Source organism: Dromiciops gliroides, chromosome 1 (assembly GCF_019393635.1).
Source record: "Dromiciops gliroides isolate mDroGli1 chromosome 1, mDroGli1.pri, whole genome shotgun sequence".
Lineage (NCBI taxonomy): Eukaryota > Metazoa > Chordata > Mammalia > Microbiotheria > Microbiotheriidae > Dromiciops > Dromiciops gliroides.
Window position 1 is genome coordinate 763,295,244 of NC_057861.1, and position 26,000 is coordinate 763,321,243.

A 26,000-nucleotide genomic window follows, 5' to 3' on the forward strand; every position below is an offset into this window, starting at 1 on the left:
TAGCTGTGTGACCCTGGGCAAGTCACTTAACCCCAGTTGCCTCACAGAAAGAAAAAAAAAAAGAATTCTCTGCTCTCTTCTTCTTCGGTGACCGTTGTATTTCAAGTCTTGATGCTCATCTGTGTTTTTCCCAAAGCATCCATTCTCTAGTTTTTGTGGCCATCAGTATTGTTTATTTAACCTTTGAGAGAATTCACCTCTAAATCCATATGGACCACATTGCCTTCTTACCACCCCACCTTTGGCATAGTGCCTTTAATTCTTTTTCTGAAATGGGATTAACATTTTCCATTAATTTGGATAGTTTATACATTTTATAGTGTTTCTATTCTTAAATTTTTGATTTTGCTGGAATATGGTTGTATTTAATAGGCTCTGATTGTACTTTTTATTTTTTAACTATTGTATTTGTATCTTTTTCATTTTTTATTTTGGTCATTTGATTTTCTTCTCTTTTAGGTTAGCCAAGGTCTTCTCAGTTTTGTTAGCTTAACCAAAACCAAAACCCATGCCCCAGCATTTAATTCATTTAACTTACCTATTTTATAACCTTTTGTTTCCCAGTTTATCTATTTCTCCCTAATTTTCAACATAATTTCCTTTGTTCTTTTATTTTACTTGTTTATTCCCCCCCCGCCCCCATTTTTGGATTCCCTGGTCATTTCATTCTTACTCTCTTCTATTTCATGAACGTGTCTCCTCAGAGAGAGGAATTTGTTTTTTCTTGGAGGGCTTTAGTTGCATCCCAGAAACTTTTGTATGTCGTCTCATTATTGTTCCCTTTTACACAGCTCTTTTTCCTCTGGTTGGTTCTCTGACTCACTCATCATTCCGTGTCCGTTTGGGACTGTGTCTTTTGCTTTCGTTCCTTGTCTTGGGGTTTTTGTTCTGCAAAGGCTGCTTTTTGGTGTCTTCATTTGTTTGTGCTGTGGCGTGTGGTCTGCTTTGGGGGCAGGTCTGTGCATAGCTGAGAAATCCATGTGTTCTTCAGGATGCTCCCATTTAGAAGCGAGTACAAATCTTCGTGCACTAAGTTCTCCAATGATCCAAGTTCTGTGTTTCTGTTGAGGGGGGAGACAGTGATTGCCTTACAGTTGGGTCAGCGCCCTTAGGTCAGAAGCGGTGTGCATGCGTTTTCTGCGGCTCTTGTTCCCGCTCTGTCACAGGATGCATCTCACAGCCTCTCTGTTTGATGCGCCGCTGCTTTGTCCTTGGCATGTGGCCGTTCGCATCCATCCTCCTTGTTAGTCGTTCCTCTTGCCTTTGGTGCGCCTGGCACCGGCTGGGTTGTCTCTCGGCCCCTGTGGGCATCGTGCCGATGCCACCATGGCACCGATGTTCTTCCCCTCCCAGAGCCCACATGCGCTTCTTCCGTCTGTCTGTCTGTCTGCCCCAAGTCCTTCAAGTCCGGACAGAAGGCTCCTCATTCCTCGCCTCCTCGTTTGTCTTGTGAAGATTGAGATCAAGCTTCCTTTTTTCTTCCCCTTTAGTCCCCTTTGTTCCTTCAGATTGTCGAAGGTGGAAAGCCCCTCAGATCCTCCTCATTTCCCACCTGGCTGCAGGACTTCATCATGCAACACCCCCCCCCCCCCCACCGCCCCCTTTGCCCTCCCTTTTCAGCTGCTTTTTATAGAGGTCTTGACTCAGGAAGACCCGAGTTCAAATCCAGCTTCAGACATGAGCTGGGTGACCCTGAGCAGGTCACTTGGCCTTTGTGTGCCTCAGTTTCTTCAGGGTGATCATGAGGCTCCGATGAGATCATCTTTGTGAGGAGCTGAGCACCAGACCCAGCATATAGTAAGCTCTGTCGCCAAGCTTCTTCTTCCCCTTTTCCCCCTTTTCATGTGTCGTCGTCTCTCCCCATTGGGTGGCGAGCAGAGCGTGTGCTCTCGACACTCAGGATAACTGTGTCAGAACGCGAGGCCGGGCCCTGCATCCCACCCTCTCCACCTCTGAGGGCTGGATGCTGCCTGCGTGGCAGTCTCAGAGAGACGGGCCTCGAGCCCCTCATCAGATGCCCGCCTTCCTGTCCTCGCTCCCTTTCCATCCCGCGGGGCCAGTCCCCGGCCTCGGCCACCCCATTCCCCATATGTTCCCCGCTCGAGGGTGACCGAGGAGGGCTTCCCCTGGGCCACCCATTCTGTGACTGCGTCTGTCCTTGGTGCCCGTTCCTCCTCTGCTTTCCCTCCCGCATAGACCCAGAGGCCCTGGGCCTCAGGCAGCTTCTCCGAGCTCTGTTACGAGGCCCTCGCCCTCAGTGTAGACCCTTCTCCAGGACTTGGGTCGGGCGAGTGAGCAGGTCACACTGCCCGCTCTTGACGGTGCTCAGGCCGAGGGGGTCAGGAGGTGACGTTTGGGGCTTCGGTGTTCTGAAGGCCTCCCGCGTCTTCCTGGCGTTGCTCTGGAGCCAGCTCCCCAAAGGGCTTCCTCTACCCCCTGGAGACATTTGAGGTTTACATTGAAGCTGCTCCTTTGAGCTCCTAGACAGCTCAGCATTTTAATCCCAGCCTTCTCTGTCTCTGGACTCTCCGTGCTTCTGTCATCTGTCTTCAGAACGTCCGGGACAGTTTTCTCATGCGAGAGTGTTCGGGCGTTTTGTATAGTCCCCTTTTTCAGGTCTGCCTTACGTTATGTTCAAGGTCAGTGCTTCAGCTGCTATAAATTTTTTTTTCCCCCCTCTAGGCAATTAGGGTTAAGTGACTTGCTCAGGGTTACACAGCTAGTAAGTGTCAAGGGTCTGAGACTAGATTTGAACTCAGGTCCTCCTGACTCCAGGGCCGGTGCTCTATCCACTGCAGCGCCACCTAGCGGCCCCTGCGGTTACTCTTAAGTAAAGTGACCAGGCGTGGCCATTAGGAGTCCTTCCTTGACCTCATTTTCTTCATTCCCCCAGGTCTGGTGATGAGCAGCTGCTTGGCTTTTTGCCACCACCAAACTTGGTGAAACACGTTCCTTTTGTCTGTGACCTGTGTGGAGAGGCGCCGAGCCCACCCATCTGACGTGGTGGTTGGTTGTCCCAGCCCCCAGTTCCCCTAACTCTGCCCGAGTTTGTCTGGCCTTGGTCCCTGGACCCTGCTTTTAACCACCTTCCCCATTGAGGGCAGGGGCCATCTTCTGGCTCTGTCCCCTCAGCACATCACTTGGTGCCGGCCCACAGCGAGCGCCCCAGTGTTGCTTGTAATAATGAAGCAGATGTCAGTGGGCATTTGCGTCATACCTTCCACATGTTCCCTTGTGGTCTGTCCTTCTGACTGCTGGCGCGCAGCTCTCTCCGCTGTGCCCCCATCTGCCCCTGGCCCAGCTCTAGGGAGTTCTCGTGGCCGCTTCCCCGCCCCCCACTCTGCTCAGCAGGAAGCCTTCCTGATGATCCTCTCACTGGGAGCACCCTCCCTCTCCTTGGGTCTAATCTTGTTTGCCTGTGCGTGATTGGCTGTGTAAGCCTCTGGAGGCCTGAGCCTTTCTCAGGGGCTGACTGGCTGACTCCTTGACTGACTTGATCCTTTTGAGGTATTCTTCCTTCCCCCTTTAGATTGTGAGCCCCTCGAGGGCAAAGACTTTTTCATTTTCTTGTTTGTGCCCCTAGCACACAGTAGGTGCTTCATAAATGCTTATGGGCTATTTGTAGCTAGCTAGGCTGGCTGAAGCTGCATGGGATCTTGAAGGGGAGGCAAGAGACAGCATGTGTCCCACAGGTTAAGCCATCACCACCTTGACCCCTGTGACCCCTCAGCCCCTGATAGAGACAATCCGTCGTCCTGAGCCCAAGAGGCGTGGGCACAGCGGTGTGGCCTCGCGGCCATGAGACCCACTTCCTTCCCAGCCTTTGTGGCTATCACTGTGGTCAGTGAAAGCTATTGAGCAGCCTGCCCACGGGGCAGATGGATGCAGGTGCCCACAAGGTACCCTTTGGACGTCCTGTCCTGCTTCTAGCTTGGCCATCTGGTGGGGGGGAGTGGGGTAGGCCAGCCAGGCCTCGATGGACACGGCCAGCCCACTGTCCACCTGTTCCTGTGGCCACTTTGGCCACAGCTGCCCAAGAGCCCAGAATGAAAGACTGTTCTGGAGGTGCTAGCCTGGCTCTCTGCTTCGTGCTGCCCCCTCAGTACCCTGGCATCTTCTCTCTGATTGCCACAGAAACCTTTCCTGTGCAGGCAGGGCCTGTTGCCACATGTTTTGTTCATGGATCGCCTCTACAGTGTAAGCTTCTTGATGGTAGGGGTGGTCTCACTGGAGGGGCACAGCCCTGTGGGAATGAGGGTGGCCTTTGGCCTCTCCGGGGCGGTATTGTCCTTTTCTCCCCGAGCCCCACTCCCTGCTGTGGACGCTACATTTGCTCGCTCCAGAGCCATGCCGCTCACCTTCGGTAGCCCCCATTGTCCACGTCAGAATTCCGTCCTGGCGTTCTTCCAGCCCTCCCTTGACCCTGAGGTCTCTCACGTGGCCGTGTTACTGTACTCTGGGCTTATTTGGGACACACCACGAGCCTGTCACGGAAAAGAAGATGAGACCACCACGAGGATAACCCATCCGGGTCGCTCTCAACGGAGCAGGGACGGGGAATGGGCTCTGTCCTCCCGTGTTTCCCCTTCTTTGGAGGAGGGCTCGGTGCCCATAGCAGTGCCGGGTTTCATTGGCCCAGGTGCAGGCCCAGGAGGAAGTGGGAAGAAGAGGGAGGGTCCTACAGCACCGACGGGAGTGAGTGCTCTGAGGTTCCCCTTGCTTCATGACCAATTTCCCCAAGAGGTTCCACGCTGATGGGGTTCGGGGGGGAGTCCTGCTTCTCTCTCTTTCACCCTGTAGAAATGAGCCAGCGCTTAGTCAGACTAACAGCCCCTCCGGAGTTGGGTCTCCTGTCCTGCTGTCTTTCCTTATCAGCTTTCAGGATCAGGAGGAGCCCTAGTGGAGACCAGAGGTGCCCAGCACTGTCAGATGAATTAAGGTTCAACACCATCTCAGCACGCAGAGTCAGAGAGACCCGAGTTCTGATCCTGCCTCGGACACTTGCTAGTTGTGTGACCATGGGCAGCTCACTCACTGGCTCTCAGCCTCAGTGTCTTCATCTGCGAAGTAGAAATGATCTTAGCATCAAGGCCGTACGGTAGCATGTCAAGTGTTCTGTGAACTTGAAAGCTAGCTTGCTCGGCAGGTCTCTCCTCTGTGCCCAGAGGGATGGAGACGAGAAAAGGGGTGAGGACGGGGCGGCTGTCTCCTGAGCGCCTTGCCTCTGCAGCCTTCGCACTCTGTGAAGTGCACCTAGCAGGGCGTTGGCCCACTCTTGTTGACTTCTCCGTGGTAGAGGGGCCCAAGGGCACTCCTGGGAGAGGGAATCAGATTCTCCACTCTGGAAAAGGGGCCCAGGAGACAGATGGAGCGTGAGGCTTCTGACCTTCTCACAGACCAGGGGGGAAAGGCCCAAAGGGGGCTGCCTCACTCCCTGATACAGGTCTCTTCTCATAGGATGCTGGGCCCTGAGTGCGGGCATGGACTCGCTGGCGGCCTTGTCTGGCCCTGCTTAGGAAACTGACCCCCTTGGGTTCTCACGGCAGGCGGCAGGCGCGGGGTTGGATTTTTAGGGGAGGGTCCCCAGGGGCTTGGCTATTTTCACACTGAGCTTGTGTGAATGACTGGCCGATATGTTCACTTAAACCGCTGAATTTGGGAAAAGAAAATTTGGCCTCTTGCTTGTCTTAGGGTCCCCCATCACCTCTGCGTCTGCCCCCTTGTTCTTGGAGAGGGTCTGCAGATGATGGGCCCTTACTTTCTGGATTGTATCTGCAATCCAGGGACGCTGCAAGTAGGACCACGTCACCGAGGGAAACGTTGGCATTTGTGCATCTGCCACATGCCTTGGTCCACAGGCAGAAAGACCCATCCTCCTCTGGCCCCTGGGGGTTTGCCCGGTGAACCTAAGGTCACTGGAGGGGGGTAGTGAGCTCAAGCCTGGCACCACCTGGCCTTGCATCCCAGAACATGGAAAGAGGAGGGGGCCTTCGTGGGTGTGTTGCCTGGGGTCCACAGCCTGGGAAGGGCAGGGAGGGACGGGCTTGGGTCTCTGCAGACCTTGCAGATGCCAGTTGGTAACCAGGTGGAGGCTGGGAGGGATGTGGCCTCACGCTGTGCCCATGGGAGTGCAGGGGCAGACTTTGTGGAGGCTCAGGGTCCCCTGGCAGGAGGAGGGGCTCCCACTTGCTGACTGCTTTCACTTCCAAAACCCCAAAGAGCTCATCTGTGTGGAAATCTGAGGCGACTTTCCTCTGGGGTGGGAGATAGGATGAAAGCACTGGAATCACAATAGAAATGTTGGTTTTCAGTGAATGGGGAAGGCCAGGCCTCTGTCTGTCTGTCCTCTCTCACACCCCAGGGGACTCTCATTCTCATTCTTTCTGGCCATGCATTGCTGTCCTTGATGCAGGCAAGTCTGCTCTGCTCAATTTGGGCAGTTTAAGAGTTAATTCTTTTTAAAACTTGGAATCTGCCTTCCTCCTTCACTTCATGCCTCTAAGGAGAGAATCCTGTTTCCATGGGAACTCTGGGTGCAGGCTGGGTCTCCCGCATCCCTTGCCTTGCGCTCTACCGCATTCTCTTGATGTTGAAAGGTTGCAGGGAGCTGTGCCTTTGAGACGCTCTTCCCCCTGCCCCTGCCTGTATCTGAGCCAGTGCCGGCAGCTCTACTAGGCCCCCTCCCTTCTCAGCCCCTTGGTCCTGGAATTTGCATCCCTAGAACCTCTTGTTTGTGATACCAAAGGCAGGTTGGCTTCTGCAGGGTCCTAGAGGCCCCCCTTCCATGGCTAAGGAATAGGGAGGTGGGACCCTTTCTGGGGGTGAGGGCCCGCACTCTGCCTTGCCGTACAGCAGCAATCCTGGTGTGCTGGCAGGGGTGGAGAGTGTTTTGAAGTGGATTTTTTTAGATGCCATCCATGTGTTCCTCAGAGAATCACAAGGTGATTTTTGTTGCTGCCAAAATAAAAGCAAGTGATGGTGCATTTTCAGGCCTCCTTAAGCCTGTGGCCTTCCCTGGCAATTTGATACAGTGACCCTGAGAGAAGAAAGGTCTCCTCAGTTTTGGGGGGCGTGAGGAGGCCCTTCTTTTGTCTTGTCTCAGTGTCTGCCCTTTGGGTCTCTGTGGTGTGCCAGGCTCTGTGTGTGTGTGTGTGTGTGTGTGTGTGCGTGCGCATGAGTGTGTATGTGGTATGTGTGTGCGTGTGAATGTGTATGTGTGTGTGCGTGTGTGTGTGTGTCCCTGCACAAGTGGAAGCCCCCACCGCAGTCCTGGGAGAGGGCAGCCATTGGAGCTGCCCTTTACATGCAGGAAGAATTTTCACCTTTCATCAGGCTGGGCTACCAGCAGATGATGTCACCTCGCAGCTGATTGGCTGTCGTGGTACCTAGTGCAGGCAGGGAAGAGAAAGAAAGATGCCGGCACAAGGCTGCCTCCGCGCCGGCAGCTCCCGGCTGGCTCCCGTCTGCTCTGGACGGAGCCTGTGATTCCGTCGGAGTCGCCGGGGTGGGGCCATGGGAACTCCCGGGAGCAGCCTCTGGTGAGGGCCAGGCCAGCGGGCTGCTGGAGGCATGAGGCGTCTGATCTGCAAGCGGATCTGTGATTGTAAGCGGCAGCATCTGGGTGGAAGGGGGGAGCGAGGCAGGCTGGGGAGGGATGCCTCCAGCAAGGAGGCCCAGCCCTGCCCAGCCCTGCCCAGCCCAGCCACCGAGGCAAAGCTGGAGACACGGTGCCGATGCCGGGGAGGCCGGGGAAGGGGAACTCGGCATGCTGAATCCTAGAGCCGGTCTTCCTTATTTTGGAAGCAAGGAGGGCCCCGCTCTCCACCTCCCCATCTCTCCCGACCCAAAGGAGGAGGTGGTGAGAAGCCTGCAGAAAGCGCCCTTCTCATCCATCTTTCTCATGTCCTCTATAGATAAAAGCTTCGATGATGAGGACTCACTGGATGGAAACAGGCCGTCAGCAGCTGCCTCAGCCTTCAAGGTTCCCGCCCCGAAGACCTCTGGAAACCCTGTCAGCAGTGGCCGGAAGCCTGGCTCCTCTGGAGGACCAAAGGCTGCAGGTAACGGGCGTCCGGCCCCGCTCCTGTGCCTGCCGGGTCGAGAACTGGGGAGGAAGATGCTGAAATCCTGACTGCGGCCGTGGGCCCACATCCCGGGGAAGGGTGTGGGGGTGGACACCACTTAGGGCAGCTTTATGGGACACGGGCTTCAGATGGCCCCGCCTCCTCCAAATGGTCAGACCCCCTGGGCACTGGGGAATCTGCCCCAGTGGGGAGCCGAGACTTGGGCTGGATGGGGGGGGTCATGTGCTTGATACAAATCCCTCAGTGAGATGACATGGGAGGAGGCGTGCCCCCCCCACCCCCGTCCCGGGCATTTGGGGCACCCAAGGAGAAGGAGAATCCGTCTGCCCTGCTCCAGCAGGGACACAGATCTAGGGGTCTTGTGTGGAGAAAGGGGTTGGGGTGTGACCAGGAATCCACCCAGGTCCGAGTTTTTCAGTGTGATTGTCGACCTTTCACATTTCTAAACGTCAGAGGGATCTCACTGGGCTTGCCTTTAGGTCTCCATTCATTCATTTTTGGGGATCCGCTTTGTGGCTTCACCTCCAAGTCCAGGGGGCGGTGGGCAGGCACCCGGCTCATCCTTCCCCCTTTCTGCCTCCCTCCTGCTCCTGCCCACCAAACACTAGTGAGGCTGCAGGAGGCTGGCCCGGGACTCCTGCTGGGAAGTGGGCTGAGGGTCTTCATAGCACCTCCATCTTTTCCTCCCCTGCGCCAACCCCCTTCTCCTTTCACAGGCATCTGGCTCTGCCCTGCTCTTTATGCTTGTGGGGAGGAAATATGGCCCTACATAGTGGGGACCTGCAGATACCCCCAAGCCATGGCAGCTGGGGGTGTCAACAGCTTAGCTCATCCTCTGTGTGGGGGTGGCACAAGGCAGAGAGCAGGTCCCCTGCTCACCGGGAGGGAGGGGATGGAAGAGATGCCAGAGGGCTGCTGGCACCAGGGTCTTGGGTTCTGCCTCCTCTCCACACCCTTCCTGGCCCTATGTTGTGGGGGTCCTCAGCAGCAGGCTCTGTGGTTGTCAAACTAGATCCCTCAGAGGAGCTCAGAGTGTGGGGGAGCTGGTGGCCATCTGATGCCCCTTCCTGGTCACCCTCTTGGGAATTCCTCCCCTTGGGCTGGGAGTTAGGGGCTGCTTTGGCCTGGTCCCTCCTGGTTATTGGGGCTTGGGGCAAAAGCCTTGCCTTATCTACCCCTCTACCCCACCCCCCACTCTCTGGATCTTTTTTTTTTGCTTGTTTTTCAGGAATACCATTTGATTTGAATAAGTTTCATTCTTTTGAACTGCTGGCATTTGAGAAAGATCCTCTAAATACTTTTCACTATTAACAATTCGCTTTTCTTTTCTTTTCTTTTTCCCTGGGGCAATGAGAGTTAAGTGACTTGCCCAGGGTCACACAGCTAGTAAGTGGCAAGTGTCTGAGGCTGGATTTGAACTCAGGTCCTCCTGAATCCAGGGCCAGTGTTTTATCCACTGTGCCACCCAGCTGCCCCTTATTCACTTTTCAATATAATATACTTACCCACACTTGGCAATTTTTATTGATAGTGATAAAATTTCTGAAATACTTTGTATGTTCACATAAATAACTGTTTCTTGTCCTTTCTCGTTTTGTCTTATGATGAAAGGTGATGTGTATGATCCTCTTGCCAGTTCTGGACACTATCACATGACCCTAGCTCTCTGTTGTAGGGGTCCTCAACTGACCCTGACCCAGAGTCACACACATAAATTCCAAGATTTGTTCATTTTTCTATCAAGTAACTAGCTTTAGTCTTAGCAGTGACTAGATCGGATAATTGGTAACATATGGGAGGTCCTAATTTGTTGATATTTTATGATCATTTGTACTGCATTAAGGGCTTCTTGAGTGGAGAAAAAGAATCTCGTTTTAGGTAGGAATAATTACAGTAAATTTCCGGTGGTTCCTGGCCTAGCAAAGACCCCGTGATTCCAGAGCCAGTCAGATGGCTTCAGAGTGCACCAGAAAACCTCTGGCCCTTGGGGCTGCCCCGAGACATGATAACTAGGCATTACCTGCCTTGGAGTCTTCCTGGGGTCACCTGGCAGGCCTGTGGGAGGGTCTTCCTCTGTCCCCATCCCTCGCCCAGCCTGAGCGCTGAGGTCATTTCTTTTCAGGCTTCTGAAGCTCTGAGCATCCTGTCCCCTCTGCTCCTTTCTTCCCCTCTTTGTTCATTAATTTTGTGGCCTTTCCCTTCTCTGCGTTGGCATGCCAGGCAGCCCTCAGTGCCCCCCGTGGTGGTGGGCATCATGCTGGGCGTCCCCTTTCCTCCAGGGTCTTTCTCACATTGGATTCAGGGGAACAGCGTGAACGCGCTTGCTTGCTGGGTGGCCTGGTCACTCCTTGTCTGCCTGTGTCAGTCTCCCCAACCGTAAGATGGGGAGAATGACAGACCTCTCTCCCAGGGGCCCATGAGGGTTCAGTGGCATAGCATTTGCAAAGGGCTTGGAGACCTCAAAGCCCTGAACAAGCTCCTCCAGGCTCTTGACTCTGAGGACACTTAACAAGCTGGTTGCATTCGCTGTACCTGTGGAACCCACAGCGCCAGTCACTGATGTGATCGTTACAGCAATCAATCAGTCGATCGTTGAGCGCTGTGTGGAGGCGATAAGGGGCCCCGTGGGAGTGTCCCGGGAAAGAGGAGCTAGGAGCCGAGGACAGACCCGGGGGTGCCCTGCTTGCTCATGGGTGGGAGGACACTAGCCCTGGGGGCCCGAGCACAACAAAGGCTCAGGGAGAAGACAAGACCCCCGAGGACTCAGCCAGGATTCCGAGGGTCGTTCCCTTTGTCTTTATAAAGCTCAGAGTTGCTCAGGGGCCCCCTGTTGTGCCCAGACTTGGGTCTGTGGCCAGCATGTTCCCCCAGCCACCCTCTCTTGGCACGGTGATAACCTGCAACAGAGAGACCTCAGCTTCTCAGAGTGCATGCCACTCGCTCACCGGCTTCCTGCTGCCGTCTCTCTTGTGTAAAGCTCCTTGTGAGAGTTTGCCCCCGCCATCCTCGTTGCCGCATCCCTGGTGGCTACCCCTTCGCTGCACGTGGCTCCATGCCCTGTCCCCTTCTCCTCCTGCCTCAGCCCTGTTTCACTCACAGACTGCTCTTCCTCCTCTGAGGTTCCCTTGTGTCTCACAGGTTGCCGAGTTCTGACTCTTAGAAGTGAAACAAAACCAAGACTGGTACTCCACTTATCCATGTGCCTGAGGGGGGCTGGAGGAAAGTGAATTATAAGCCAAGGAGCTGGAAGGAGACTCAGAGGTTAGGGAGGGGAAGGAAGTTGTGAAGCAGGCGCTGAATTCTTTGAGCAGTCTTGGGGGTGAGGGTGGGTGGGCACAGACTGAGCCTCAGAGGAGGGGGCTAGAGAGTAGCAGGGAGCAGGGAAGGAAAAACCTGAGGTGAGAGGCACTCTCACCTGAGAATGGAGGGAGGGGATGTCAGGATCACTGGGGAAGGGCATGACCGGATGGGAGTGTTTCTCATCATGGAAGAATTGTGGCGGCTCCGTGATGTCCGTGTCCTCGCCAATCTCTCTCTAGTCTTACTGTCTTAAAGAGAAAGCTGTTGTTAATAGCTTATTTCTCTTACACTAGCAGACTTTCATGCCACGTGACAGACTAGTTGTCAGAGGAGAAAAAGGAACCCAAGAAGAGAGTAGCCAACCAGCAAAAGTGAACAAGGCACAGAGAAGGGTGGGCCCTCCCCACTGTCCCCGCCCTCCCACCTCTGCTTAGGGCTAGGGCAGGCCGGCCAAGGCAGCCTTCTCTTTGCGCTCTTGGGTACCATGATTTCTTTCTGTGCTGGTCGTCCCACTCTTCTTCCAGACCCCATTTGGGGGTTTCCTGGGAAGGTTCTGGAGGGGTTTGCCCTTTCCTTCCCCAACTCATTTGACAGATGAGGACAACTGAGTTCTAGGCACATCCATCGATGCTTCCCTTTACTTGGCTGAGTCATGGTGGGTGTTGTCTTGTCCGGGCTGCTGGAGCCTCCCAGTTTCCCAGGCATCTTTGTAGTCATCATATTTGTCTTCTCTTCCAGCATAATAGTGACACCTGGTCCCAGCTCAAGCATCATCTGGCCCTTCTTTGGGTGTGAATACCAGTTGTTTCTATTTTGGCCCCAAACCTGATTTCTTTCTTTTTTGCTTTTTGGCTAGGTAAGAGCGACCTTTCTTTGCCTCATTTCTTCCCTAGCCTTTCTCACTGAATGGGTGCCGTCTCAGACAAAGTGAGTCCTGGGAAAGACCTTTGCTTAAAAAGGCTGAGGTCTCCCACGGTATCTAAAGCCCTCTCCCGTCATCCTGATCTCTATCTTGCCACTGGACCCAGATGGCTCTGGAGGAGAGAGTGAGGTTGGTGACTTTGCACAGCCCTCCTTCACTTAAATCCAGTTCACTGCAAGTCATGGAATCCCCCCCATGTCATGGTCCTCCTTGAGACAAACAACGATCCATCGTATTCCTGCACCGATGTTCGTCTGGCATCGACTTTGTTCGAATTCTTTGCTACCATCAGAAGTGCTCCTGTGAATATTGGGTGTGTGTAAAAAATTCATTCTTAACAGTAATTGCATTGGAATAGGCCAGTCGTGGAATTTGGGGTCAGAGACTATGGCTGTTTTAATCACTTTATTTGCATAATTCCAAATTGCTTTCCACAGTGGTTGTATTGATTGCCAGCTCCACCAGCAATGCACCAGGGTTTCTGTTTTCCCACAATCCCTTCAACAGGTAAAATAAAACATGTAAAAAAAATTTTTAAATAACATACATTTCTTTAAACTTAGAGTTCCAAATCCCCTCCCTCTCCTCCCCCATCATTGAGAAGGCAAGCAATTTGACATAGGTTATACATGCGCAGTCCCACAAAACATATTTCCATATTAGTCATGTTGTGAAAGAAAGCACATATACAAAAGGAAAGAAAAAGAGAGATTTTTTAAAATGGTTGGATTTTTTTTGCATATTTATTTATCAAGTATTCATTGACCCCCTTGTAAAAAGTTCCTTGTAACAAGAGGAGTAGATTGGTTTGACAAACTTCTGATTATCTATAATAAGCAAAACACAGAAAAGGCTAATGTATGTTCAACAATGGTGTATGCCACTGTTTTGGTAAATATCCACTCTCTGTAGTCCACAACAGAAAGGAATATCTAGACGCCGGTGATGTCCTCAAAATGATTTTATTCACGGGTGACATTGTGCTGATTGCAATAAATGCAGGAACATCACTGAGCCCCTAAATGAGAACCATGATTTCTCCAGAATTTATCTGGACTGTCCTCCCTGGAAAAATCACATGGCTTAACAAAGTCTGGACTCTGGATTGTGATCCACACAGGCACCTGTATCTGCTTTGTATATACCCAGCACAATAACACAGTGCCTGGCACATAGAAGGTGGTTGTTTTTTTTAAAAAATCAGCAAACATTTATTAAATATAACATTGTACAATAGAAAGACTACTGAAATTGAGCTGTTGAACTTGGCATCACAGGCCTTCAGTTGTTTGAATCTTTTTTTTATTTTTAGATAGTATTTTATTTTTTTCCCATTTACATGTAAAGATAGTTTTCAGCATTCATTTTTGCAAGATTTAGAGTTCCAAATTTTTCTCCCTCCCTTTCCACCCCCCTCCACAAGATTACAACCAGGTTATATATGTACAGTCCAAATCCAAGTTCTGCCTCAGCACCAGCAGAGACCCCTGTAGTCTCCCCCCTGCCCAGGGCTCAGCCCTCTCCCCAGACTGTGAGCTTAGTTCCAGACGACACTGGCGCTTCAGCTGATTCAGAGGCTCTGGGGGTCTCCTTCTCTGGTGAGGCCTTCCTGGGACTGGATCTGTGTCAGGGTGACTGTGGGGGTGGGCCCGACTCCTGTCTCAGCACAGCAGCTCCCTCCTTCTGACCTTCCAAGCCGTTCTTGGTTAGAAGATGATCTCAGCACATTCTTCTGTGGGTTTTGCTGCTCCAGCATTTTCCTGTGGCATTACTTGGATGTTTTTTGGAGAGATCGTATTGATCGATATTCAGATGCCATTAGTTCTTTCTCTGGAGGTCGATAGCATTTTTCATCATAAGTCCTTAGGAATTGTCTTTTGATCACTGTATTTATAAGAATGGCTAAGACATTTGCATCTCATCACTGTAAAATATTGCTGTTACTGTACATAACATTCTACTGGTTCTGCTCACTTCACTCAGCATCAGTCCACTTAAGTCTTTCCAGGTTTCTCTGAAATCCGCTGTAGTATTCCATTACATCCATATAGCATAACTTGTTCAGCCATTCCCCAATGGATGGGCATCTCCTCAATTTCCAGTTCTTTGCCACCACAAAAAGAGCAGCTATAAATATTTTTGTACATGTGGGTCTTTTTCCCCTTTTTGGGGGGGTGTGGGGCAATGAGGGTTAAGTGACTTGCCCAGGGTCACACAGCTAGTAAGTGTCAAGTGGCTGAGGCCGGATTTGAACTCAGGTCCTCCTGAATCCAGGGCTGGTTCTTATCCACTGCGCCACCTAGCTGCCCCCTCCTTTTCCCTTTTTTATGATCTCCTTGGGATATGTAATGATTGGAATGACGCCACCTGCTGGAGACTTACTGTAGAAGAGTTTCGTCCATGAAGCGAAGGTCTTTGAGGGCAGGACCAGGAGTCTTTTCTTTGGTGTCAGGAAGTGACGCGGGCTAGTGGGAGGAGGAGGGAAGAGACTGGCGCTCGGTCTCTCTCTTTCCTTTGGACTCTGGTGGAGAGTGGAGCTAGAAATGTGCTCTCCCTTTAATAGATAGGAATCTAGGCCTTTCTGTCTCGCTCTCGGCACACACACGCTGGCTCAGGTTTGACGGCGTGTTTCCGGTGATCGGCCCTGGTCCTCGGTGGCAGCACATGCTTGACGCTGTTCTCAGCCTGAGAGGTAGCTTTGGGATTCGGTGAGTTTTATAAAAGACTAAGCTTAGGTCTAAGACTATTCATTTGTATTTCTACTTTCCTATTTCCCTAATCAGCATCACCTGTTTGTTGGCTAACTAATTCCCAAACAATAAAAGCTAAGTAATCCATCTCTAATTAAAGCTTAGAGGTCTGTTTCTCTTAATGGGAGATAGATAAGGGAAAGACTAAAGAGGCGTTTAATGCTCTTTTATCCACTTTTAAATCTCACAGTTATAGACCTAATAGTGGTATTGCTGGGTCAAAGGGTATGCACAGTTTTATAGCCCTTTGGACATGGTTCCAGAGGATCAGTTCACAACTCCACCAACCATGCATCAGTGTTCCAACTTTTCCACAGCTTCTCCAACATTTATTATTTTCCTTTTTTGTCATATTAGCCAATCTGATGGATGTGAGGTGGTACCTCAGAGTTGTTTTAATTTGCATTTCTCTGATCAGTAGTGATTTGGAGCATTTTTTCATATGACTATAGATAGGTTTTATTACTTTATCTGAAAACTGCTTGTTTACATTTATCATTTGGGGAATGACTTGCATTCTTATAAATTTGATTCAGTTCTCTCTATGTTTGAGAAATATGGTCTTAATCAAATACTTGTTATCAAATTTTTTTCAGTTATGATTACTGTGTATTTCCCTCCAACCTATTCTCCCCGTTTATCCTATTTTCTTTCTCCTTTCACTTTGTCCATCCTCAAAAGTCTTCTGCTTCTGACTTTAACCTCCCCCGGTCTACCCTCCCTTCTATCAGCCTACTTCCCCTTTCTCTTATCCCCTTCCCCATCTACTTTCCTATAGGGTAAGACAGATTTCTATTCCCAACTGAGTATGTATGTTATTTTCTCTTTGAGCCTGTTCTGATGAAAGTAAGGTTCAAGTGCTCTTGCCTATCTCTCTTAACTTCCTCCTACTGTGTGATAGCTCTTTTATGTGAGGTCATTTACCTCATTCTACCTCTCCTTCCTTCTCCCGGTGCATTCCTCTTTCTCATATCTTAATTTTTTTTTTTTTTTAGTGAGGCAATTGGGGTTAAGTGACTTGCCCAGGGTCACACAGCTAGTAAGTGTTAAGTGTCTGAGGCCGGATTTGAACTCAGGTACTCCTGAATCCTGGGCCAGTGCTTTACCACTGTGCCACCTAGCTGCCCCCATATCTTAATTTTTTAAAAAAAATTTCATCTCATTATATTCAACTCACACCTGTGCCCTCTGTCTATATGTTCCTAACGACCCTGATAATTAGAAAGTTCTTAGGAGATACAAGTGTCGTCGTCCCATGCAGGAATATAAACAGTTTCACCTTATTGAATTTCTTATGCTTTTCTTGAGTCTTGTATTTGAAAGTCAGAATTTCTATTAAACTTTCTGGTCTTTTCATCAGGAATGCTTTAAAGTCTTCTATTATATTAAATATCCATTTTTTCCTCAGTGAAGGATTAAACTCAGTCTTGCTGGGTAGGTGATTCTTCGTTGTAATCCTAGCTCCTTTGCCCTCTGGAATATCATATGCCAAGTCCTTTGATCCTTTAATGTAGAAGCTGCTAAATCCTATATAATCCTGACTGGATCTCTTTGATATTTGAATTCTTTCTGGCTGCTTGGAGTATTTTTCTCCCTGACTTGGGAACTCTGTAATTTGTCTATATTATTCCTGGAGATTTTCATGTTGGCATCTCTTTCAGGAGATGATTGGTGGGTTCTTTCAGTTTCAATTTTACCCCCAGGTTCTAAGATATCAGGGTAGTTTTTCTTGATAATTTCTTGATCTAGGCTCTTTTTTTGATCATAACTTTCAGGTAGTCCAGTAATTCTTAAATGATCTCTCTTTGATCTGTTTTCCACATCAGTTATTTTTATAGTAAGGTATTTCACATTTTCTTCTATTTTTTTCATTCTTTTGGTTTTGTTTCACTGCTTCTTGATGTCTTCTGGAGTCATTCACTTCCACTTGCTCAATTTTAATTTTTAAAGAGTTATTTTCTTTGTTGTGCTTTTGTACCCCCTTTCCCATTTGGCCAGTTCTACTTTTTAAGGAGTTCTTTTCTTCAGTGAATTTTTGTATGTCTTTTTCTATTTGACCAATTCGTCACTCTTAGGCATTCTTCTTTTGTGCCTCATTTGGTCTGATCTGGTGGTTTTGTTTTTGTTTTTTTGCGGGGCAATGGGGGTTAAGTGACTTGCCCACGGTCACACAGCTAGTAAGTATCAAGTGTCTGAGGCTGGATTTGAACTCAGGTCCTCCTGAATCCAGGGCTGGTGCTTTATCCACCGTGCCACCTAGCTGCCCCCCCCCATTTGTTTTTAAAGGTATTATTTTCTTTAGCATTTTTCTTTTCTGCCTCCTTTACCAAGCTGTTGATTCTTTTTTTTTCCCATTATTTTCTTGCATCACTGTAATTTCCCAGTTTTTTTCTCTACCTCTTGAATTTAAAAATCCTTTCCAAGCTCTTCTAGGAATTCTTTTGGGAACTGAGACCAATTCACATTTGAGGCTTTGAGGCTTTGGCTGTAGCAGTTTTGACTTTAGTTTTCTTCTTCTGAGTTTGTTTTGATCTTCCCTATCTCTATAGTAACTTTGTATAGTCAGCATCTTTTTTTGTTGTTTGCTTATTTTCCTAGCCTTTTTATTTACTTTTCACTTAATCTTAAATTTGGGCTCATTCCCCACTGGAGGGGGCACTGTCCCAAGCTTCAGATCTTTTTGTGCAATTGTTTTCAGAGCTAGTTCTGGTGTCTTTAAGCTTTCAGTTCTGCTAAGGTGGTATGATCTAAGGAGAGGTGTGCTTACTCCTCTCCTGGCCTGTCCTCTGTTCTGTGAATGACCGCAAGCACTCTTTTCCACCATGGAACTGGGACTAGGGTCTCTGCGCCCCTGTAGCTTCAAGCTCTAGTGTGCTATGGCTCCTCCTCGCTCTGGGACCGTAACGCAGAACTGAAACCTGGCTCTGAGGAGGGGCAGGGCAGCAGAGTCCAGCCCCGGTGCCAGCAAAGGGACCTTTGGAATCTCCTTCTTACCACCTGTCTGAGCCCCTGAGCCGAGAGCTCGAGAGGCAGCTGCTGCCCCCACTCCTGATTCAGCCCCCGGGGGCTGCTGCTTGTTTGTCCGGGCCCAGCCTGCACTTCACTCACTCCGGTGTGTTGGCTTTTTCTGGTGACCATAAGTTGTCTTTGGCTGGAAAGTTGTTTCACCCCTTCCTTTTGTGGGTTCTGCCTCTCCAGAATGTGTTTTCAGACATTATTTATAGTTATTTGGAAAGGAATTTGGGAGAGCTCTGATGAGTCCCTGCCTTTTCTGTGCCTTCTCTTCTTCACTTCTTTAAGGATTGCTTTGTAATAGGAACTATACAAGCATAAACCAACATTGGTAGACATACTCCCAGGCGTTTCATGCATTTTGTAGTTAATTTAATTTAAGGAAAGTGTCTCTTTCTGTGGGCACCTCTTGGATTTTGTTGTTATCGTACAGAAATGCAAGTGATTTTTGTTGGTTTGTTTTATTGCCGGCAACTTTGCTGAAGGTATTAAATATTTCAGGTTCTTTGCCGATTGCCTAGGATTTCTAAGAATACCGCGTCACCAGCAAACTGCTAATGTTGTCTCTTCTTTTGCCTGCCTTTATACTGTAATGCCTTTCTCTGGACTTAGTGCTGTTGCTGACATTGCCAGCCCTGTATCAGACAACGAAGGGGGGAGGGTGTATCTTCACTGTGCTCCTGTATTGATTTGGGGAACTAATATTACTTTTTGTTGTTGTTGTTGTTGTTTTTTGGGTTTTTTTGTGAGGCAATTGGGGTTAAGTGACTTGCCCAGGGTCACACAGCTAGTAAGTGTTAAGTGTCTGAGGCTGGATTTGAACTCAGGTCCTCCTGACTCCAGGGCCGGTGCTTTACCACTGCGCCATCTAGCCGCCCCTCTAATATTACTTTTTAGTATAAACTTGTTGATAGCCTTCTTTCCCTCCTCATCTACTATATTCTTTATTTTTTTTTAAATAACAATAAAAAGGCGGTTGTGGGGAAGTGCAGCAGAACCAAAGAATGGGTCCCCAAAGCTAGCTGTGTTTTTCCACCCACGCTGTTACCACTGAGGGGGAAGAATGTCTTCAGCTTCTCCTCGTTGGCATGGTTCTGGCCATCACCATCCTGAGACATCCTCTTTTTGGCTGTTTTATTCTATTCTTTTATTTCTGTTCTGTTCATTTTCTGTTCAGTTCTTTCTTTCTTTTTTTTTTTTTTTGTCTCTACACCATTTTGTGTCAGTTCCTATGAATCTTACTGTTTTCATTCTGTTTGTCTTCTTATAGATGGTAATATTTCCTGGTATTCAAGGTGTCCACATTAAAGGCAAAAACGTAGGCAAAGAAGAAACCAGAACATCCTTCTTGGCTGCTGACTTGCCAAATCTCTGTAAATCAGCAAAGAAACTGAATTGTGACTGTTAATAGCTTCAGCAAAATAGCCGTCTCTAAAACAGACCCAGAGAAATCAACAGCTTTTCTTGTATAATAGAAGTTGAATGTGAGACCACCAGAGAAAGGGACATCTTGTTCAGATTAACCACCAAGTGCATGAAAATTGGCCATGCCAACACTCAGTGCTCATGACTGGGTTATGCCAACGTAATAAAAATGGCAGTACTACCAAAGTGAATGTACTCATTTCGTACCATTCAGTTCAAAGTTTTCAGTAGGACACTTTTACAGAATTGAGTCAAGTATCCAGACAAACGATTTTTGATCAACCAAAGGTCTAGAATATCCCAGATATATTGTTTTAATGTAGGAATGAAGGGCGAGTAGCACCTGCAGACCTCCAACTATACTGCAAAGCCCTGGTTAGTCAAAAAAGCATTGATCAAGCTCCTTTTTCATGCCAGGCACTAGGCTGAGTTGGTAGGGATACAAAGAAGGCCAAAAAAAGCCCAAGTGCCTACCCTCAAAAAGGAAAAAGACACCCCCCCACACCCACACCATGAGTGCAGTGACCATGATGTTGTACTGTGTCCTCCGTCAGTCACCCGCACCCTTGTCAGCCTGGCCCTTCATTCTACACCTTTCTTTTGGGGGAGTTGTGTGTGTTGCGTTTGTTTTTTCCATTCACAATTTTTGTAGTCATTGGGAACCTTTATTAAGTGCCTGCGGTGTGCCGGGGTCCCACAGAGCCACTGGATAGGGCCAAGGACTCTGGTGCCAAGACCCTCCACAGCTGTGGCTGCAGCCCCTGCAGGAACACTGCACTCAGGGGTGTATGTCTACCAAGACAGACAGAGTTTGTTCTGGTGGCGCCCTGGTGATGAACCTCTGTGTTTTGTATTGGGGCCTGGCCCTGGTCCCCGGGAGTTTTCCCCCTTTGTGATTGTGAGAGGACTCTTCGGTAATCGGTCTCTGGAGCCGCTTTGATCGATCAGTCTTGGTGCGGGTCATGTGTTACATGCTCTGCACATAGGACTTTGTTGGGGCCATCAGACCCCTCCAGGGGCCTGTCAGCGCCTGCTCTTCCAGGTGAGGCCCCAAGAGGATTGATGGGCCCCAGTTCACACCGTCTTCCTGACCCCGGGGCTGACGTGCTCCCGTGTACTTTGGTGTCTATTTGCACTGTGGGTTCCGAGGCTCACTTCTTTGATGGATGCTTTCTAGTCACAGCAGCTCCTGGGGCTTCATTCCTCCAGACTTGGGGCCCCTCTCTGATTGTCTCACCGTTGGGTGCTAGGTCTCATTCTCCTTCCCTCTCTCATTGTTGAGCGCATCCCCAGGCTCACTCTCACAAGCCATATCCAAGATGGTGCCATAGCCTGTCAGTTTACCCCGTGGGGCATCTCCCCGACACGGCCTCTGCTCTCCTCTGTCACTGCCACCACTCTGGTGCAGACCCTCTTCACCTCAGGCCTGGACTGTTCCTATGGCCTGCCGAGGGAAGTAGGGGTTGGGGGAGGGGTCTGCCTGCCTCAGTCCCTCCCCACTCCAGTTCATCCTCCATCCAGCCACCAAAGTGATCTTATGAAAACGCAGGCCAGTAAGTTCCAGTGGCCGCCTGTCCCCTCCAGGATCAAGTACGGAGTGCTCCACTTGGCATTCGAAGCCCTTTATGACCGCCCCCTCCTCCCTTTCCAGGCTTCTTGCGCCATCCTCCCCAACGCACACTCTCATTCAGTGCCCCTGGGCTCCTAGCTGTTCACAAACAAGACTCTCCATCTCTTGGCTGGGGCATTTCCTCTGGCTGCCCTTTGTGCCGGGACTCCTCTTTCCTCTGCTCCAGCTGCCGACCTCCCTGACTTTTTAAAGTCTTGGCTGAAATCTGATGTCCATCTCCCAGTTATCCCGGATATAGCTCGCTTGCACATATCTGTGCACTTGGTGTCTCCCAGTTTGAGTGTGAGCTCCTCGAAGTAAGGACTGTCTTTGGTCTCTCTTTGTGTCCCCAGTCCTTGGCACAAGGCCTGGCATACAGTAAGCGCTTAATCAATGTTTGACCTGTGCTCCCATCTCAGCTTCTTCTATGCTACGGCCTTGTACCGTTCCGCTGTCGTCCCGGCTCTGCGCCTCCCATGTCCACAAGGTGCTGTCTCTGCCCTTCTGAAGGCCCTTCTCTCAGCCTGCCCCCTCCGCAGGCCCGGCAGAGAGGACGAACCCATCCCTGCCAGGAAGAGTCGGGCCGCAGGGCTGAGCTCTTGCCGTCGTGTGTTTCTAAAGGTCGCTCTTTCTTTTCTCTAGGTGTGTCTAAGGAAGGCGGTGCTGGCGCTGTGGATGAAGATGACTTTGTGAAAGCATTTTCGGAAGTCCCTTCTGTTCAGGTGGGCCCTGTCACACCCTTCTCTGTGTCTCTGTCCCCCTCTCTGTCTGTCTGTCTGTCTGTCTCATGGAAGAGTAAGGCTCAACTGAACTCTTCCAGATTTGCCTCCAGACAACTATAAATTAGTGCCACAAAATGAATTCTGGAGCAACAGAGCCAGTGACAGAACGGGGTGAAAAAACTCTTCATGTTGGCAGGAAATGTTTGTCTCCCTTGGGAAAAAGGGGAGTACAGTCCAGTGCAGGCAGTATCTACGCAAACCAGCAGTAGGCTGCACCCCAGCAAGGCAGCTGTGTGGCTCTGGTGCAGCAGGCCAGTGGCCAGGCCCTGTGGCCCCTGCGCAGGAGGCCAGCTGTGAGACCCAGCAGCCCTAGCACAAGAAGCCTGGGACAGTTCTCCCTCCACCTCAGGAGCAGAGCCCAACTTTGAAAGTCACAAAGTAGGATGGAAAAACAATAAAAAAAACAACAAAAAAGAAAATGACTCTGGTGACAGGGAAGATCCAAACTCCTGAGAGGCCTACAATGTCAAGACATGCACATGCAGAGTTTCAGAGAAAAGTGCGAATTGGTCTCAGGCCCAGAAAGAACTCATGGAAGAGCGCAGAAGGGGTTTTTCAAATCAAGTGAAAGATGTAGAAGAAAAAATGGGAAAAGAAGTGAGTGGTATTTCAGTCTCACTGGCCTCCTTTGAAATGCTCTGCTGCATTTTGTCCTTTTCGCCCAAGGGGTTCACGAGGAAACGTGGCTCTTCTTCGCTGCTTCCCTGATGACTTCTTTCCACTGTGCTCACGCCCACCTGTGGTGAGCGTTTGTCTCCCGGCGGCTCCATGTCCCGCTTGTCGTGAGAACTTGGTCATTATCTGAGCTCCTCTCTGTTGTCCCATCTTTCCAGAAGTCTCGTGCCTTTGGGGCCCAGTTGCATGAGAGCTCTCCTTTTACCAAGGAAAAGGTTTTTAGAATTCTGCATGGAGAGTAAACGCAGGGCCCTCGCTGAAGCCTTCCCTCCCTTGGAGTCCAGGCTGCTTCCTGTGTAAGGAACCTTTTCTCGTCCTTCTAGTTCCTCCTGCCCTCATAAATCCACATGTCTCTGAGTGTCCTGTGCATTATAGTGATCGAAGAAGAGAGACCCTAAAGAAACCTTCACCTGCACATACCAGACTTCCCGTCCAGAGGGGCTACAGAATAGGCAAAGGCCACAAGACTCCTGGGGGCACCCCACTGTGAGCCACAGTCTAGGCAGAAGCCACCTTGGAGAGCCTGACCGTCCTTGCTTGGCCGAGACTGCTTCACGCGCTATGTGGCCTTGGCGTGCCTGCGGCTCTGTGGTGTCATCATTCTCGGCACTGACGCCGTTGGTCCTGACCCCCTGTCTCGTATCATCCCTAATTGCTTTTTGGATGGTCAAGAATAGACTGTGCGTGGGCATCTCGGACTCACCACATCCAAACCCCTCGCTTCTTTTGGGCCTCTCAGGACACCTCCTTCAGTGTTCTCTTCAGCTTCTTGTTCTCTCTCTCACGTCTAAACTTCCTTTTTCGTCAGCCTGCCCTCATCACCTCGCCTCCCACCCCCACCCCAGGACCATTCCTTCAGATTGGCAAGCCCCCCCCCCCCCTGAGCCTCCACTTGGCCTTTGCCACCAGATGTTCCTGTACCAGTTACCAGCTATATTTGGTGAGTTGTTAGCCCATTTCAGTCGTAGGCTCCTGGAAGGCAAGGACTGTCTTTTTCGCTTTAAAAGACGACTTCCCCAGTGCTTAACGTGATGCCTGGCACAATGCAGGGATCATGATTTCTACCCTTACAACCTCCTTTATTTTTTCTCAGTAAATACTCCTTTATTTAAAGTTTTGATTCCAAATTCTATCCCTCCTCCTCTCCCTCCCCTTCCCCCTCCCTGAGGTGGTAAGCAATCAGATACGGGTTATACAAGTGCACTTATGTAAACATGATCGTCATTTTGGACAAGAAAACCTCAGTTAAAAAAATGAAAGAAAGAAAGTGAAAATCAGCAGGCTTCAGTCTGTTCCATCAATATCAGTTCTTCCTCTAGAGGTGCATGGTATCTTTCATCAGTGGTCCTTTGGGATCGTCTTGGATCATTGTATTGCTGAGAGTAGTCAAGTCTTTCACAGTTCTTCATTAGACAGTATGGCTGTCTCTGTGCACAAGGTTCTCCTGGTTCTGCTCTCTTCACTCGACATCAGTTCATACAAGTCTTCCCAGGCCTTTCTGAAATCATCCTGCTTGTCCTTTCCTATAGCACAGTAACATTCCATCCCCATCCTGTACCACAGCTTGTTCAGCCATTCCCCCATGGATGGGCCTTCCTTTGATTTCCAGTTCTTAGCCGCCACAAAAAGAGCTGCTAGAAATATCTTTGTACAAATAGGTTTTTTTCTCTTTTGGGGAATGGTCAAACCCTTATTAAGTGCCTATTGTGCGCTAGACACTATGCTGCTGAAGGCTAGGAAGACATAAAATTTTAATTGACATTCAAGAATGTTTTACATGCTTTAAAATCTGATGCTTTGTCCTGGGTAGGAATTCCAAAATCTTGTAGAAACCTTTTTTCTTGCAAATGCATTTTGTTTCTAGAGCTACACTCATTGATGGGTTCTCTGGAGGACAACTTAGAGAATTTTCTGTAGACGCAGTTTGCTTAAGATTGAGCAAAGCTTGAGTCCTTTTGAGTGGAGAAACTGCCCCTTCCCATTTTTTTCTGGGACACTAGAAAATGATTCTCTTTTGTTTGAAAAACAATGCATTCTTCTTCCAAGGCCTTGCATGGAAGAAAGGAAGGAAGGAAGGGAGGGAGGGAGGGAGGGAATCATTAAGCCTTTCCTGCATCAAAAGCACTGTGCTAAGTGTTGGGAGCATGCATCAGAAAGTATAAGACAGTTCCTGCTCTCCAGGGATGAGAAGGGAGGAAGGAAGGAAGATGGGGAAGGAAGGGAGAGGGAGGAATGAAGAAAGGAGACAGGAAAAGGAAGGGAGAGAGGGAAGCAAGGAAGAGAGGGAGGGAGAGAGGGAAGAAGGAAGGAAGAGTGGGAGGGAAGGAGGGAGAAAGGAAGGTGGGGAAAGAAGGAAGAGAAAGGGAGGAAGGAAAGAAGGAATGAGGGAAAAAGGAAGAAGAGAAGGAAAGGTGGGGAAGGAAGGGAGGAAGGAAGAAAGGTGGGGAATGGAGGGAAGGAGGGAGAGAGGGAGGGAAGAAAGTGAGGGAGGAGGGAAGGGAACATCAGATGCTTGCCAGGCGCCAGGCGCTGTGCTAAGAGGTACCTTACAAATATGGCCTCCCAGGCGTCGTTCCACACTTCCTGTACTCCCTCGGTGCTGCCTTTATCGTGCATCTGCTCATACCCCACAGCTCTATGTGCCAGGCCTGCAGATGCCAAAAGAGCTGGTCCCTGCCCTCTGGGAGCTCACACTCAAAGAAATGGGAGTGGTTGGAAGATGGGGGCCAAGTGTGGGGACTCCGGCCTAGAGGGATGGTCAGGTAGGGCCATGGCACCCAGGGGACGATGGAAAAGGAAGAGGAAAGAACGGCTTGGTTCCCCAACAACCTAAGATCTCTGAAATGATGCTGACTTCTGTTAGGACGAACCCTTGAACATTTATTTATTTTCTTCTTATTTTCAGATATATTCTAGTCGTGAACTTGAAGAAACATTGAATAAAATCAGGGAAATTTTATCTGATGACAAGCATGATTGGGACCAGCGTGCGAATGCAGTAAGTTTTCTGTCCAGCTCATTCCTTTATCGTGCACCCACTTTCCTCTTATTTTATGTGGAAATGACAGAAAACACTGGGACTCACCACCACCTATTTCCCATATTGGCACGAATTTCACAGTAGTGTCAGTGAACAAATGTCACTGCTCTGCTTGTTGCTCAGAAACAATGAGAGAAGGAATAGAAGGGCTGTGTTCTGGACAACACTGGGTGTGGGAGGGGAGTGAGGGAGGATGGATAGAGAGAAGGAAGGAGGGGGCAGCTAGGTGGCGCAGTGGATAGGGCACCAGCCCTGGATTCAGGAGGACCTGAGTTCAAATCCGAGCTCAGACACTTGATACTAGCTGTGTGACCCTGGGCAAGTCACTTAACCCTCATTGCCCTGCCTGAAAAAAAAAAAGAGAAGGAAGGATACCTTTCTTAAACTCTTTCTTCGTCCAG

General features: G+C 49.8%; 1 protein-coding gene across 1 annotated transcript in view; it reads left to right on the forward strand.

The window, feature by feature from the left end:
* The window catches only part of CLASP2 (cytoplasmic linker associated protein 2), a 126,017-nt gene that overhangs the window by 44,893 nt on the left and 55,124 nt on the right, over nt 1-26,000 (forward strand). Inside the window, 3 exon segments of the mRNA XM_043962913.1 lie at nt 7,914-8,060; nt 21,745-21,824; nt 25,465-25,557. Coding sequence (XP_043818848.1) covers nt 7,914-8,060; nt 21,745-21,824; nt 25,465-25,557 — 320 coding nt within the window.